Genomic DNA, 15,831 nt, shown 5'->3' on the forward strand with positions numbered 1-15,831 from the left:
CTGGTTTTGCTATGATAACTATGTGCTTCATGTCATCCATGTCAGGTGGCAAAACCATTAAAAATTAATTAACTTTCAGAACCACATTTTAAAACAGTTGAGAATAAAGGATATTTAACTGTTAACAATTGTCAATATAATTCTCAATAAACAAACCATAACCTTCCTGCATTTCTTTTTACTAGTAGCAAGGACCAATCCACGTTCTGCATGCCACTTATTTAAATTTAATTAAACCAAATAAATCGTACTCTAACTCTGTATTTTTTAGTGCTGCTGTCTTCTCTGTCATGTTTTTTTATTCACTATGCCCTTTTGTAACTGTTACTGCAACAGCCCAGGCCAATGAGGCAAGATGATTTCCATTAGTAGGCTCATACAAGTACTGTATTTGGAATTCATAATTTTTTTTTAGTAATAGCTTCAAGTAGAACATGACATTTGATGTTTTTGGTAAGAACTCAAGAAGATACGTTCAATTGTTAAGGAAGGCAGATGAACAAGGTAAGTTTAAGCTTGTTTTAAAGGATGTATAACTGTGTTTCTTGCCCCGGCATGATAAACTGCCATTTCCATTTTTAGTAATAAAGAGTTTTTCCCATTGACCATTATATTGTCGATCGTTATATTTTGTAATTGACCTTTAAGGTAATGGGAGGTAATACGTGTTTTGCATTGTTGTTAATACTGTAACAATCAGCACAACAACTGGCGTCCTAATTGACTGCAAGGTAATGGGGGAGTTCCAAAATGTAAAAATCAATGCAGTGTTTCTAAATGAAGGCAGAGAGGAATGCAAGACGTTTATGAAGGATGGAGGGAGTGAAACTACTAAGAGAGAAAACAATTCAAAATCTAAACAAATCAATTTACAGCAATATTGACTTTAATCTTTCACTCTAAAGAATTACTCGCAGAAGAAAGCAATGCGACTAGCTCGATTGCTAACATGTTTATTGCTATGTATCACCGGATTGCATTTTAAATAGCGCCCCTTTTAATGCAAACACATAAGAACTAATACTTCAAGTTGTTTCTTTGTTAATTCTACATTTTTGCTATTTGTTAAGTTTAGTGTAGTGACTACTTCCTTACAGTGAGAGGAAAGCCACCTGTTTTCATTATGGAATGTAGAGCTACAAAATATTTGAGCTCGATTTAATCCAGCCCATGGTTAAACTATGCTAATTACAGCTTTACAGACAGGTAGAGAGAACAGAAATAAATGTAAAAATCTACCAACCCTATATTAAGTAACAGTTGCTACCAAATGCCAAGCAGTAGTGCACTGCTTTGTCCAAGCCTTTAAAATTGTAGCCTTGAGTAGATGCATTTCCCAATGCATCTACTCAAGGAATTGAAGTAATTGTTGAGAAGGTTGAACTTTCCCGATTTAGCAGGTGTCTTTAACATGTTTTCAAGTCTTATCTGTGTTACATTAGAGACCTGCACACTTTATAAAGTGTGATTAAATCTATTAAACGTGTAGAATAGTATGAAAGCATTTTAGTGCCGAAGATTATATAATGTTTATTTGTATTTTACTATTTTAAAAAGACATCTAAGGATGACACAAAGTAGGCTTTGCAATTTATTTATGTAACATCTGATTTGCAATGTAGTTAATATGTTGTCTTGTTGCTTTGAATCTTACATAAAATGTACATTTTTAGACTTGTGTTTCTGATTTTTGCGCTTTGTGCCGCTGTGTCTTATTCCTTATGAAACTCACTTGGTCTGTGCATATTTTGATGCTGAAATGCACACAAAATGACGATTTTGTATATATTTATATATTGCCCGAAGGTGCAGTTTCGTTCCCGCGTCTCTGATTGCAAGAGAACCTCTAATCAATCGTCCTTGATTTTAGTAACCCTGAACCACACTTGCACTAGAAGTGAATAACATCACCGTTTGTTCATCCTACATAGATCTGAACATTGTTTAGGAACTGACAAAGAGTTTGTTTCTTGAACCGCAGTAAATAATTAGCTCCCTAATTGCAGTGGTTCAGGTTCAGTTTCGCTGTTTATTGATGCAGGTGTGAGCTGCTTGAGATGTTTTGGCTTCTCGGAGTCGGGGGCTGGGACCCCAAGGCCCGGGGAGAGAAGAGGTTCTCTGGAGCAGGAATAAGGAAGCGTGAGACCTCTTTCATATCTGTATCTATGAACTGGTCTGACATCTGATCCAACCTACAGCCAGGTTGAGTCCTTCAATGTGAAGGAATTGATGTACCGTTTTGGTCAGACTCGCTGGTGGTGGTGAAGAACACCCAGTACTGTGAGTGAAATGAAGAGACATCCACAGCAGATTGGGGAAATGATAAATGCGTTGCTTGTGCGTTTTATTAAACGAACACACAAATCAAACAGCTGAACAAAACAAAAGACTCCAAATAAATGACAGATAGGCAAAACGAACAGATGCACGCAAAACAACCATGGTGAGTCGAAAACAAACAAGTATTGTGCTGATGTTACGTTTTTATCTTTATTCTCTCCTGACTCGCCTGTTCTGTACTCCCCCGAACACCCAACCCTGTGTGTGTGAAAACTGACACTATATATACAGCTGTGCTGAGATTCAGTTGCTAATTCAATCATTCACTTGAATCCCAGCACGTGAACTAATTTGTGCACTCCCCGTGCGCACATACTAATACATACTTTATCTGCACGTGAAGTGACTGTGCAATCCCCGTGCCTAAATATAACTATATATTTTAAATCACTTATTCTACATAGCCCCATTATATCCGTGCACCAATACATGAATACCAACATTAACATACTACACGCAACATCAAACACAAAATATGCACACGGGTGGGGCACCCCACCACAACCATGCAGTGGATTGTATCTTGTTTTTAAGCTCCAACACCCAGTAGGTCAAGAAAAACCAGCCATTGTTCAGAAAGCATTGAAAAGATGTGATGGAATGCCCAGATAATGTCTGTGGCCTGTGGTTGATGTATACAGTTTGCTTGATTTAGTGGTATTTTCAATAAGGTAAATTGGTGAATTAGAGTTAACTCTTCGGGGTATCATGTTGGGCAGCATTGTAAACTACTACTGACTACAAGCCCATGGTTGCAATCATGTATAAATTCTGTTATCGAACGAATACAGACATGGTTATTTTTGCAGATAGGGTGATGGTTACTATGAAACACTTGTAGGAACCAATATAGGAGGCTATGTGGTCCAGTGGTTAAAGAAAAGGGCTTGTAACCAGGAGGTCCCCAGTTCAAATCCTACCTCAGCCAGTGACTCATTGTGTGACCCTTTGGCAAGTCACTTAACCTCCTTGTGCTCTGTCTTTCGGGTGAGATGTAGTTGTAAGTGACTGCAGCTGATGCATAGTTCACACACCCTAGTCTTTGTAAGTCGCCTTGGATAAAGGTGTCTACTAAATAAACAAATAATAATATATGCTTTATTCAAAAATTACCTTGACTGTGACCTTTGACCTCTCCTTAAGGTCAAATGTAAAACTAGCTTATAACTCCTTCAGAGTGTAGGTAGTCATGGTTGCTATAGAACAGATATAGGAACCCAAATATGCTTTATTCAAAAATTACCTTTATCGTGACCTTTGCAGTATATAGCAGTATTTAACTATGGTGCTTATTGTACAGTTCAAGAACGCACTATGTATAGGCCTATGGAGAGCTATATCTTACAGAATATGAAGGTCAGAGGACACATGGTTATCACCCATTTTGGATTTTAGGTGATAGACAATTTACCCAAGATGTCACACCTGGTGCTTTGGCCCCCGGTCATTAACGTCTTTGTTTGATGTGCATTACTAAAGTGAACTGTACGTATAGCTTACACCGTGTCGTTGCTATTGATGTCAAGTTTGTAAAAAAATAAAATAAAAAAAAAGCCTATGGAAAGTGATGTCTACAACCAATCAAAATGCTTACATTTCACAATAACTCCTTGGAAGCCATAAAGTTGCTTGCAACTTCCAGTTCAAATCTGTTTTTGTTATCACAAAGGTACACATAGTTAGAATCATCTAAGCACCTCAGAGGATGGTAAACCGAGTATTCTTGAAACATATAAAGAAAATGCTGAAAGGAGTAGCACATGAATGTTAAACTAGCAGGTCAGGTGCTATTGAGAGCTAAATTACAGAAACTAGGCTGCTTAAATAGCTGTGACTAGAAATCATTTTATGACACAAGTTTTAGTAGTCATTCTTCTGTTGATTTGTTATTATTTTAAAGGATCTTGCTCCATATGGATAAACTAAGTAAATCGTGTGGCATGATTTAATGTCACTAAATGCCAACGAATCACTATATAAAGGGACCGTTTATGGATTTAACCCAATTACGAAACTTCATTAGCAAAGATTCCATGTGTGAGTAGTTGTAGCAGTTGCGAAGGATCACGTGGTTAGGGTGCACTGTATTTTAATGTTTAAATTTGTGAGCATCAAGCAGTATTTAATGCACTAAGCTAGTACAGAATGGAAGAATACAGTACTGTATTCCCCCCCCCCCACCACCAATGATTTAAAGAATATGTTTGTACAGGCAAGTTCAGTGGGTGATAGGTTTCTTTTTTTTTTTTTTAAAGCACGTACAGGAAGGTCATTTCCGGCAGTAAATGATGAAATTCTGGTTGTCCTGACAACCGGCAATGACTTGTTTGACAGGTTCCTTCAGAAGCCTACAGGAATGGGCCAGTCTGGCAGCTGGAAAGTTTCAGTGGAGGCCCCAGAGCTTTTCATTTGCTGGGCTGGGTCACATGGCTGGGTGTGGAGTTTCAGTGATAATTACAGAATGCTTTCAGGAAACTCAAAGGGAATAACTCAACACTAGCTGGGAAGAGGACAGACGCAGGGAGCAAAAATGGATATGTCAAACCTCTTTAAACATTTCTTCAGTAAGTTTATTTTTTATTTTATTTTCCTATTATATTAAACGTATTGCTTATTAGCTATTATCTTAGTGCTGAGTTGACCTGCATTTCTGACTAACTTGTTTTTTTTAGTTTTAAATGTATTGAATACTGTGTGCGTAAATTTGTTTAGTTTTTCTTTTACAAAAAACATATTTAAAAAAGGGGTAGGTCTAAGTTCTAAATTCTGACGTTGTTGTTGGTAGTATTTGACTTATACAAAGTTACTGCTTGTGAAGGAAACGCACTGAATTCAGAATGCAGTGATTCTTACATTCATTAATCTGGATTGACCAGCTCCCTCCTGTCTTAAGCAGATTTAATTCAACCTCTTAAAATATAGTAGTAGCCCCCTGTCAAGATACTATTACATAAAGAAGCCAAGATCATTAAATGAAAAGGAGTGTCATACTGATTTAGACTTGTTTAGGATATTTATAATACATTTTTAACTTCATATTCCTTTAATATAGTGAGTTCTACAAGTTTGACTCAAATCTCCGCATGTTGCATAATATTATTATTATTATTATTATTATTATTATTATTATTATTTATTTCTTAGCAGACGCCCTTATCCAGGGCGACTTACAATCGTAAGCAAATACATTTCAAGTGTTACTAAGATGTGTGATGTGCTAGTGTGTTTTAAGAGCTTGTTGTGCAGAATACTAAATAGTCTCAAGGTATTAATAATAATATTAGGATATTTCATAGAAATACATCGGGTGTATCTATTTTTAATGAAACTTATAATTAAAGTTCGGGAGGAGGGTCAGACACCAATCTCCGCATCACCAAATTGAATCATTCAATTTACACATTAGCTAATTTAAATTGTTAGCACTATAAATACTCTCTTCACTTATCTCTCAGTTGCGTTTTGATTTCATCGTAACCCACCACCTCCCCATCTCCACCTTTCTTAATAACAGTTTTTATGTTTTATCAAATGGGGGTCTCAGCCTCGTCCAGTCGGCCAGGCAGCGAACCCTCAAACCAAGTTAGGTTTGATGCCAAATGAATGTGTATATACAGCATACTTTTCTGTTAAATCGCATACTCCGCATTCTCTACAATAAATATTTGTACGAAAACATTTTGTGATTGGTGTTTGTCCCGAACTACTGAAAATTCATTAGTACTGTGAAGTTTGATGAACACTGACCTGTCTTCAGTGTAATTTTATGGTAGATTGTTTTTAGTGTAGCTAGCAGTGCGTGCCAGACATCAAAGGGCACTATTATTACTGAACTGCATGTATTGGCCAAACCTTTTTGGAGAAAAAAACACTCTGCTGTTAACAATCTGATGTGAGCTTTACTAATGTATTCTAAAGTGCAGCCACTTAGCAGTACAGAAATGTAATTCTCTTTCGTATGTTCACAGATTGTTGTTTCCACGAGCGGAAACCATACTTCTCATAGCATACTCGTTGTCTGAATCCAGCGAGAAATTGAGCTAAAGGAAGTGAAATGGGTTGGGGCTGCTGAATCATCTATATTTGCTTCTCGAATCTGGCTAATATTTTTAGTGTTCTTAGCAGAATAGTGGGAAGAGCCAACACAATTTACTGTAGATGTTTAAAGTTACACTATAAAGCAAACGGTTAACTAAAGGATCTGGTGAGGGGTTAAACATACAGTGTCTCGGACACAGATGGTATGCCGCCTTTTTATACAATACCAGTATTTCTTGCCTTGAAAAACAGCAGATGCTTGGCCTACTCTACTTAAAAGAGTTTAGAAAAGGACAAAAACTGGGGAGTTATCCCAAGCTTCATATTCACACTGCAAAGTGCAACAGTATACATTATTGTGCAGGATGGCTGTCTCCCAATATTTACTACATGCATTAATATTATATTATGATATGTGGAACACATAGCACAGTATTTTAACTATGGCTCCCAACTATAATGAGAGAGTACTGTGTATTTTTTGGTAATTGAAGGATTTAAATTGTATACCTTGTCATCTGCATCAAGTTGACAGACCTGCATTCTTTCAAACACACAGTCACATGTCAGGACATAATCACCTAGCAGGTTATTAAGGGTTTATTTTTAATGCAGTGCCTCTGACAGCATCTGCCTCCTCTGGCTGTGGGCAGTCCTGCATCAATAGGTTTCTTTAAACAGTGGTGTCATATTTTGAGTGTGATGCAACAAGGTACCAGTTGAATTTGAAAGTGGATGTCTTCAAGTCCCTCTGGGGAGCACATTTGTGCTTCTTCTTCTTCTTCTTCTTCTTCTTCTTCTTGTGAGTGCATCAGATTTAATGGGAAATTGTCAAGAATATATTTGAAGCATCTCTGATACATGTGCAGATTCTATAACATGTTGTGACTGATATCGCATGTCATTGAGGGGTGTTTGAGGAATGTTTGCACACCTTGTATTTGTTTTGTGTTATTGCACATAAGCATGCTGCTAGTTAATGGCGAGCGAGCTTTGAAGGCTACACACCCAGCAGCAATGGTCCCTGAGAACCTTGACTGTTTGCTCAGCTAGTTTGTTTTGTGATGTCATTTCTTAATTGATTCCAGTCAAACAGAGAAGGCAAATGACTTGGTTGTGTTTGCTTGGATAACTTAAACCCAGAGAGAGGCCAAAAAATTATTCTGTTCACACAAGGTCACAAAATGTTGAAAATCTTTCCTACACTTTCAAAATGATGTGAGCATTGCTGTTTGTTTTGAGTTTTTCCCCCCATGTTTAATCTAACTTTTTAATTTAATATTTTATCAAAACTTGCATAATAAATGTCAGTAGCATCGAGCCCCCTCTATAGTTACATTACTGGTTTGAGCCTTCAATCTCCTTTATATGCAGAAAGGTAATAGAATGTTCTGTTAATAGTTATTATGAGAAACTGACTTGGATGCTTTATAGATAGGGCTTCTGATTTTCAGTTTTAACCAATAAAACAACCCCGAAACAAAAAAATGAAATTGGTGTATAGCCAAAAACACAAAAAACACTGGAGATGGCTACTGAATTCACGGTGACTTCACTGCTTTCCCATTTAAAAAAAATCTAAATAAAAAAACGACCTTTTTGTGTACTTGGGCAATGCCCCTCCTTCCTGAATGTATCTATCATTGATTCGACTACTTTAAACCCACCCCAACTACTGAGTGGCAGCTAATTCCTACATTTCTATTGGAGACTCCGCTTGCGAGATTTAAACCGAGATTACAAGTACAGTAGAAGGCTTGTTAGTGGGATTTAAAGCTAGATGTTGCAGTTAGATAGTGAGAATTTAAAACAGAATTGCAAATTGTGGCAAAATGTAAAAAAAAAATACCTAGATACACAAAACCCCCAAAACAATGTGCCCGTGACCATAAGGGTTTTGTTGTGGAAGACAGCAAAGGAAAGAAGGTAAGTGCAAGTACTGCCTGTCGAGTTACTACTATTGTGACAGAAAAAAAAACCGCCGAAGCATTTTGGAAAGTAACCGAAAACAATAATGTACATAACTCAAAAATAGCTGAAAAATAATCACTGAAAAATGAAATTAATAAAAACTGAAAAGCAGAAGCTGTAATTATAGAACAGGATGGTACTGGAGAGATGGGAAGTAGCCAGAGACAGTGCTCTCTTAAATGTGACAGAAAGGAAATACAGCAAATATAGATATGGGTACAAATAAAACTTCCCTTAAATAGTCACTTCCAAGGACATCTGTCTGGACAGTTGACAGTTTTCCATTTAATGTATCTATTTGTAGCAAACCTTGTAGTATTGTTTTATATGGACACAGGAGCTACATTTTGTTAGGTGCTTAGTTAAATCGAGAAAGCCAGTTTCATGCCAATATATTAATTTATATCTATAGAACATAACATAAAGTTTACAAACGAGAGGTGGCCATTCGGCCCGTCTTGCTCGTTTGGTTGTTAGTAGTTTAATTATACCAGAATCTCATCAAGCAGCTTCTTGAAGGATCCCAGGGTGTCAGCTTCAACAACATTACTGGGGAGCTGGTTCCAGACCCTCGCAATTCTCTGTGTAAAAAAGTGCCTCCTATTTTCTGTTCTGAATGCCCCTTTTCTAATCTCCATTTGTGACCCCTAGTCCTTGTTTCTTTTTTCAGGTCGAAAAAGTCCACTGGGTCGACATTGTCAATAGCTTTTAGAATTTTGAATGCTTGAATCAGATCGCTGCGTAGTCGTCTTTGTTCAAGGCTGAATAGATTCAATTCTTTTAGCCTGTCTGCATACAACATGCCTTTTAAGCCCGGGATAATTCTGGTTGCTCTTCTTTGCACTCTTTTTACAGCAGCAATATCCTGTAGTTTTAACATTACTTCCCTTTATTTAAACACTTTTCACAATATATCTGAGCATCTTGTTGGCCTTTTTTATAGCTTCCCCATATTGTCTAGATGAAGACATTTCTGAGTCAACATAAACTCCTAGGTCTTTTTCATAGATTCCTTCTTCAATTTCAGTATCTCCCATATGATATTTATAATGCACATTTTTATTGCCTGCGTGCAGTACCTTACACTTTTCTCTATTAAATGTAATTTGCCAGTTCTGAATGCTGTCTAGATCATTTTGAATGACCTTTGCTCCTGCAACAGTGTTCTACATGGCTTTAAAAGCTATTTATAAATAAATAAGTAATAGTCTTTAATACTGTGATAATCATCCCCAGCCAGCAATTGTGATCTAGGTGATTCATTCCTTCTTGTTTAAGAAAATGAAACAATCGGCTATTGAGCTCTTAATTGGCTTTCCGGGCTTCACTTGTATGTGAGTGAAACTCCCCTTTGCTTTATGAGGTGCTTTTAAGTTAAGAGATTAAAATGTGCTGAGTAACTGTTGCTGCCTTTGCATGACTTGAAGCTGGATCAGTCTTGTTTTGTGTCCATGTGATGGAGACAGGACAACGGGAGAGTTTTGAAAGACATTTACGGTATAAAGTTTAAAATAAACGATAATCTCTCCTGAATGTTGCCAAGCTACTGAACACTTCAGACTAGGCCAAGACTGGCCGGTCTCCTCCTGGCCTGTCAGGGCGTCTGAGCAGTCAGGGCTGCTGAAGCACGGTGAGTTTACTGCCACCAGACAACTCCCCCAAAGGTTAAGGCTGATGCTGCTTTCCATCTTTTAGTTTCTGTCTTATTTTCTGAATAGTGGCAATGCATGACCTCATCATCCCCTGTCCAGCGTATTGTATTGACCACTTGAACATGATGCCTGCCTCATACTTTCTGTGATCTGGTATTAGCTGCTGACAGTTTTGTAATGGTGTGCGCAGGTCTTTCAATATCAATACCGGGTCTGATCAGTGAGCCAGTGAAAAGCTCTTTCCTTTGGAAATAAGTTGACTGACGTTGGTTTATTATTCTGTCAAATGCCTGTGGAACTGAATTGTTTCTTCATCGTACAAAGATGATTCAATGTTTGTATCACTGCTGTAAATGTTAACATTTTCCAATTGCAATTTAAAGGTCTGTTTTGATAAACAAGCGAAGAACACAAATTGCAGAAAAAAGTAAATTCTGATTAACGTGGTGTTGCCCTGCCTCCATAGTAATAGTTTTGACAGAACAAAAAGAAACAGGAATCCTGATTTTAAAAAAAGATATAACTGTATCCTTATCACTTTTGAAATCAAAACCAGTACAGTTCTGTAGGTGCTGCAGTAGAGGCCTGTTTGAGTGATTTTAAAACTCAAAGCTGCTGCAAAAGTTGAGTACCAGCAATGCAAGTGTATAGATGCTCCTAGGAGAGCCAACAGGCAGTGTTAGCCCACTCATAATGAAGCTTCATCTAGAACTCAAATTAATGCTTGTATGGTCTAAAACAAAATACAAAATGCAATCCAAATGCTTGTTGTAGTAGCCCATAGAAACAGATTTAATACCTGGCAAAACATTCCTGAGAGAGATGAGAGGATTACTGTATACAGCAACTCCTGTTGGCAGTTTTGTAATGAAATGGCTTGCTATACCCAATGATAATAAAAAAAAAAAAAAAAAAAAAAAATGACTTTCTTGTGCTTCGTGTATTTTCTTTACAAGAAAAGTGGAAAAGCCTTGTAGCTATGAATTCTAATGCCAACAGCCTCAAATCTGATTTCAGGTCAAATGTTTTGGGGGGTGTGGGGCAATACTGTCTCTGGAATCGGAAATGAAAAAGTTTTCAATGAAAATGTAATCCTGATTTCTGTTCAATTTTTTCTGTTCAAAATTGTAAATGCTGTTTGGCTTTAAGGTAGATGCATATCAATGTCAAAGAGGAAATCAGGATGTTAGTTCAGCTAAATACTAACACTTGGGCAATAAGAGAGAAGACTGGTTTGGAACATTTGGTTAAAATGTGCCTTTCAAAATACAAGGCATTGCTGGACAGTGCAAGCTGTTTGGGGGGGGGGGGGGGGGTATTGCTACAATTTTATAGTCTTTTTATTTGTTTTTGTAAGATCTATGATATCAAGGAACTGTGCAATGTAATTTGAGTCAGCTTTGATATAATACATATGCAATGCTTTTGTAGGATTATTGGTCCACGCTTCACATATTAGATTTTAATATTGGGCAAATGCTGTTTTTATTTCTTTTGGAGCAGGCCAGTTTGGCCTGGAGGACTGCACCTGTCTCTGCTATCAACAGCATTTTCTAATTATCTGCTTCTACATTATTTAAAATAATAATAATAATAATAATAATAAAGCTGCAGAATATTTGTTACTGTGTAAATGTTATCAATGTTCTTTATTCTAGTTCTTGGAATCCACAATTCTAACTGTTTCTGGTTTTTGTGTGTCACACAATTTATGCAATCCATCTCTGATCTTGGACTCCTGAAAAGAAGAATTGCTTTGGAATCTGCTCTCTGCTCTTTCATTGCACATTGTAATTTGCATCTGCCAGAAACGTTTTTTGTAATTTGAGTCTTAAATAGATAAGAACTGTATTTTTTAATATACATTTGAGAGTCAAATATTCATTGTTTCTTTAACCTTTACTATAGTAAGATGGAGGCAAAGATTTAAATATTATTCTTGTGTTTTAAGTTGAATTTAAGCCAGTCATTCAGTCTAACCAGCTTTGTGCTACAGTATATAGTATTATTGGACTGTCATCTATAGACTGTAGTTCTCTTATCAAATAATTAAAGTGAATATACTTTGTCCAGTTTTGTATGTTACCCCTGTCTGCTAAGGATCTTTCTGGAACCTATTTACTTATAAACAGAAAATAAACTCTTTGATGTTCAGTTGTTAATGCCTCAGGCCAATATGACCCAAGATATTTATACATGTCGCTTTGCATACATTAAGAAAAGACTTTCAACTGGTCTTTTGTCTTTATATTTCTATTACTACTATTATCGTTATGATGTCTAAAATTTGTTGTACCTGTCTGAAGAGATGTTTGTAAAAAGGGCTTATGAAAATGTGTACTAGACTTAGGTTAGTAGAGACTCCTTTTCTCCATAAGTAACAGTCTCTGATAATGTACCATAGTTATACTTAATTCTGCACTATCCGCCAACTTATTTTTGTGTTATATAATTGACATAACTTTATGATCTAATTAAATACTGTATACCTCCAGAGTTTTTTACTTTCTAATATTTCGCATATAAACATACACACTACATTACATAATGGAGATAAAATGAATGGCATAGCTTGAAGATGAATGTAAATGCAGGGAATCTCATTTTGTAATTACATGTTTTTAATCTGTGCCTCTCTGTTTTTAAGGTGTATCTGACAGTCTAAAATGTTTTCAGTTTTTAGCTTTAAAAAAATGTTCTAAAGAGTTTTTTACATATATTAAAATAGGGATAAAATCAGTAAAAAAAAAATAGTTTTTAATTGAAATATCGGTAAAAATCCGGGGGGGGGAGGGGGGAACCTCAGTATACACATTTTACATGTGGAGTATGATGCGTAGCAGTTCTTGTTTCTGATTAATAATGTCCCTGGCATGTATGATGAAGCCAGGGACAAATAATTACCATACATATTCATTAAAAAAAATAAATAAATAAATCCTGTTACTTTTTATACAAAAGATAGGAATTTATGTTTTTAACCCAGTTTAATTACATTTTTTGTTTTACTTAGCTATAGTTCAAAATAGTCAGTTCTCCAGTATGTGTAATTACATAGTAAATGTTACCACAATAATTCACCACAAGAAGTAATTAATTTCAAATTTATCAAAAACACACTCACAAAAAAAAAAAAAAAATTCTCACATTCTGCCAGCTCACGTAGCCTGCGGTCATCTGACCCACTTCTGCTATTTTTTCTTTTTGTATACTTTGAAACTTTTTTTTTTTTTAATATTCATAAACTGATTTACTTTTATTCTCCATTCCTCATCCACCAAAAAATATTATATTTCAAGTTAGTTTTTGATCAAGCTAGTTACTACGCCCAGCAATTGCCACAATAATCAGACTTTGATTGGCCAACATGATCAGGTGATAATGTGTTTGACAGAGAACCCCTTTGAACTGTATTTGATCCTCCAACGTCTAAACGTTTGCTGTATCCTAGGATATGGTGTAGGGCTGCTTATTACAATGTCAGAGTCAAAATAAAACAGCATTTTAATCAAAATATTGTGTATTTACTAGAAAATAGTACAAGAAAAATATTGAATAAGAGACTAAAATCGGGTATAAATCAGTGAAAACCGACGTCCAGTTAAACAAAAAATCCTGTAATTTTTCTTGAAAATTCGGAATAAACCGGAAACATGGAACACTACTCGCACTAGATCACACAACATGTATTACTGTCCAGAGTATACGCCCAGCCCTGACTGGGAGGCACTGTCATGTGTACCTGCACTCAGCATTGATAGAATCTTTTATGGCTAGCCAGACTAGAAAATAAATACCACTTGTACTCTGCAATGATAATTGTTGACCTGCTCTGCAATGTTAGACATTCGTGTTGACTCAATAGTTGTCTAATATTGTGTGTGCTGACCTACTGAATATGTATGTTTGAGTATGGACTGTTTTATAATCTTCAGAGGATTGATCATTGTAATGTTTTTATCCCTGTCAAGGTGTGTGCTTGTTTGTTTTTTTTGTTTGTTTGTTTTTTTTTTTTTTTTAAATGTAAAGTTGATGGTGTTTTAGAGCTCCTGCCTTTTAAACGTACCTGCAGCCTGGTGAAAACTATGAGCCAGGAGATCTAGTATTGAATCAGAACTCTGCGACTGGCCATGCATTTTGAGCCTTACAGTTCCTGGTGCACTCAAGTAGAGTTTGAACTTCTTCACAAAGCACTAAAGCTGTGTTGGGTGTGCTTGCATTCCAGCTGTAGTTACTTTGGTCACTGGGGTTCGGTGTAATTAAAGGCTGTCTTAATGTACTTTTGCATGTGGACCACATGCTTGATTTTTAAGTTTTAAGATGTGTAGGTCAAAACCAAATACACCCAATATGTTTAGGATTAAAGCCTCCAGTTTTATGTTTGGCATATTCACTTACTGTACATAAAAGTGCACATACATGTTTATTTTAGGTTCTGTTTTATTTGGTGCTAATTTAAGTGCTGGTTTTGGGATCCCAACCTACCCTTTTAATCTTCCACACTTTCCTTGAGAGGTTGACCACAGTATCTGGACTATTCTTTCTTAGGATTGTGCCAGTGTCCTGTCAACTGAGCTAGAAGCACCCTTTAACATTAAAATTATTATTATTATTTGGCAGATGCCTTTATCCTTACTAGGGTGTGTGAACTATTCATCAGCTGCAGAGTCACTTAAAACAATGTCTCACCCGAAAGACAGAGCACAAAGAGGTTCAGTGACTTGCTCAGGGTCACACAGTGAGTCAGTGAGTGAGCTGGGATTTGAACCGGGGACCTCCTTGTTAAAAGCCCTTTTCTTTAACCTCTGGACCACACAGCCTCCAAGAAGTTAAACATTTCAGCAATGAAGTATTCGTTACTAAGCACTCTAGACTTTTTGAACAGTTCAGTGATGGTCTGCGCATCTTTTTTTAGGAACCTTTTCACACAGATACTGTTGTGTGGTTCCAGTTGAATCTTTCTCCCACCTAAACAAAACCAGACAAATCTATTAAAACAAGCACACAAAAAACACACATTGGGCTCCAGATTAGCACCCCCACCTCCCGTGTAATTGTACACTACAGAGCCAAACTTGCGAAAGCAAACCTCGCACTGTTGTTTTATTTATTTTCCATGCAGAAGTGATGTCCCAAGCTGCAGATGCTGACTCTACAGTCTGCTAAAGCTGTTTACCCAGATCTGTTGTCATTGCCCTGTTGCATTCAAAGTAAATATTTGGATTTGACTTGCTGGATAGAGATGAACTGTGAGGGAGTTTCCTGGGTGACATGATGCAACGGGTTGAATCAGAGAGGATTTAGTTACAATTGCCTAACAATAAAAACTGACAGAACAATAAGCCTTAACATCACGCTGTAACTTGCATTTAATGCTTTTTGAGACTGCATGCATTTAAATAAAACTTTTTATACAAATAGTTGAAATACATTGCCTTGTTTTTAGAGTTAATCTCTGAGAGCACGTGCTGTATTGAGACCATACCAGCGAAATCATTTCATTTGGCATGATGGTATTTAACTGTTCTTAATTCGGTCTTGACAGACTATGCAAAAAGTTTAGAGTTTAATAAATTAATTTATGAAGGGAACTAAAAGTCCTGGTCATCTCTGTGCATTGCTTTCTGGGTATGGTGACTTGGCAATTTTACACAATAACAACATACAATTACAGTTTGCTCTTTAGTCATTGGGGGAAATGTATTGGGCTGTTTCCAACCATGCAGCAGTGTGGAGTAGTGGTTAGGGCTCTGGACTCTTGACCGAAAGGTTGTGGGTTCAATCCCCAGTGGGGGACACTGCTGTTGTACCCTTGAGCAAGGTACTTTAC

General features: G+C 36.6%; 1 protein-coding gene across 3 annotated transcripts in view; it reads left to right on the plus strand.

The window, feature by feature from the left end:
- Positions 1-15,831, plus strand: part of LOC117417303 (cytoplasmic protein NCK1-like) — a 63,527-nt gene that overhangs the window by 41,024 nt on the left and 6,672 nt on the right. Inside the window, exon 1 of one of the 3 annotated variants that reach the window (XM_034029353.2) lies at positions 4,792-4,904. The exons of the other annotated variants lie outside the window; for them this stretch is intronic. Coding sequence (XP_033885244.1) covers positions 4,871-4,904 — 34 coding nt within the window. The 5' untranslated portion in view covers positions 4,792-4,870. Of the gene's footprint in view, positions 1-4,791; positions 4,905-15,831 lie in introns of those variants that run through there. 3 annotated transcript variants of the gene reach the window in all.

Source organism: Acipenser ruthenus, chromosome 12, assembly GCF_902713425.1.
Source record: "Acipenser ruthenus chromosome 12, fAciRut3.2 maternal haplotype, whole genome shotgun sequence".
NCBI lineage: Eukaryota > Metazoa > Chordata > Actinopteri > Acipenseriformes > Acipenseridae > Acipenser > Acipenser ruthenus.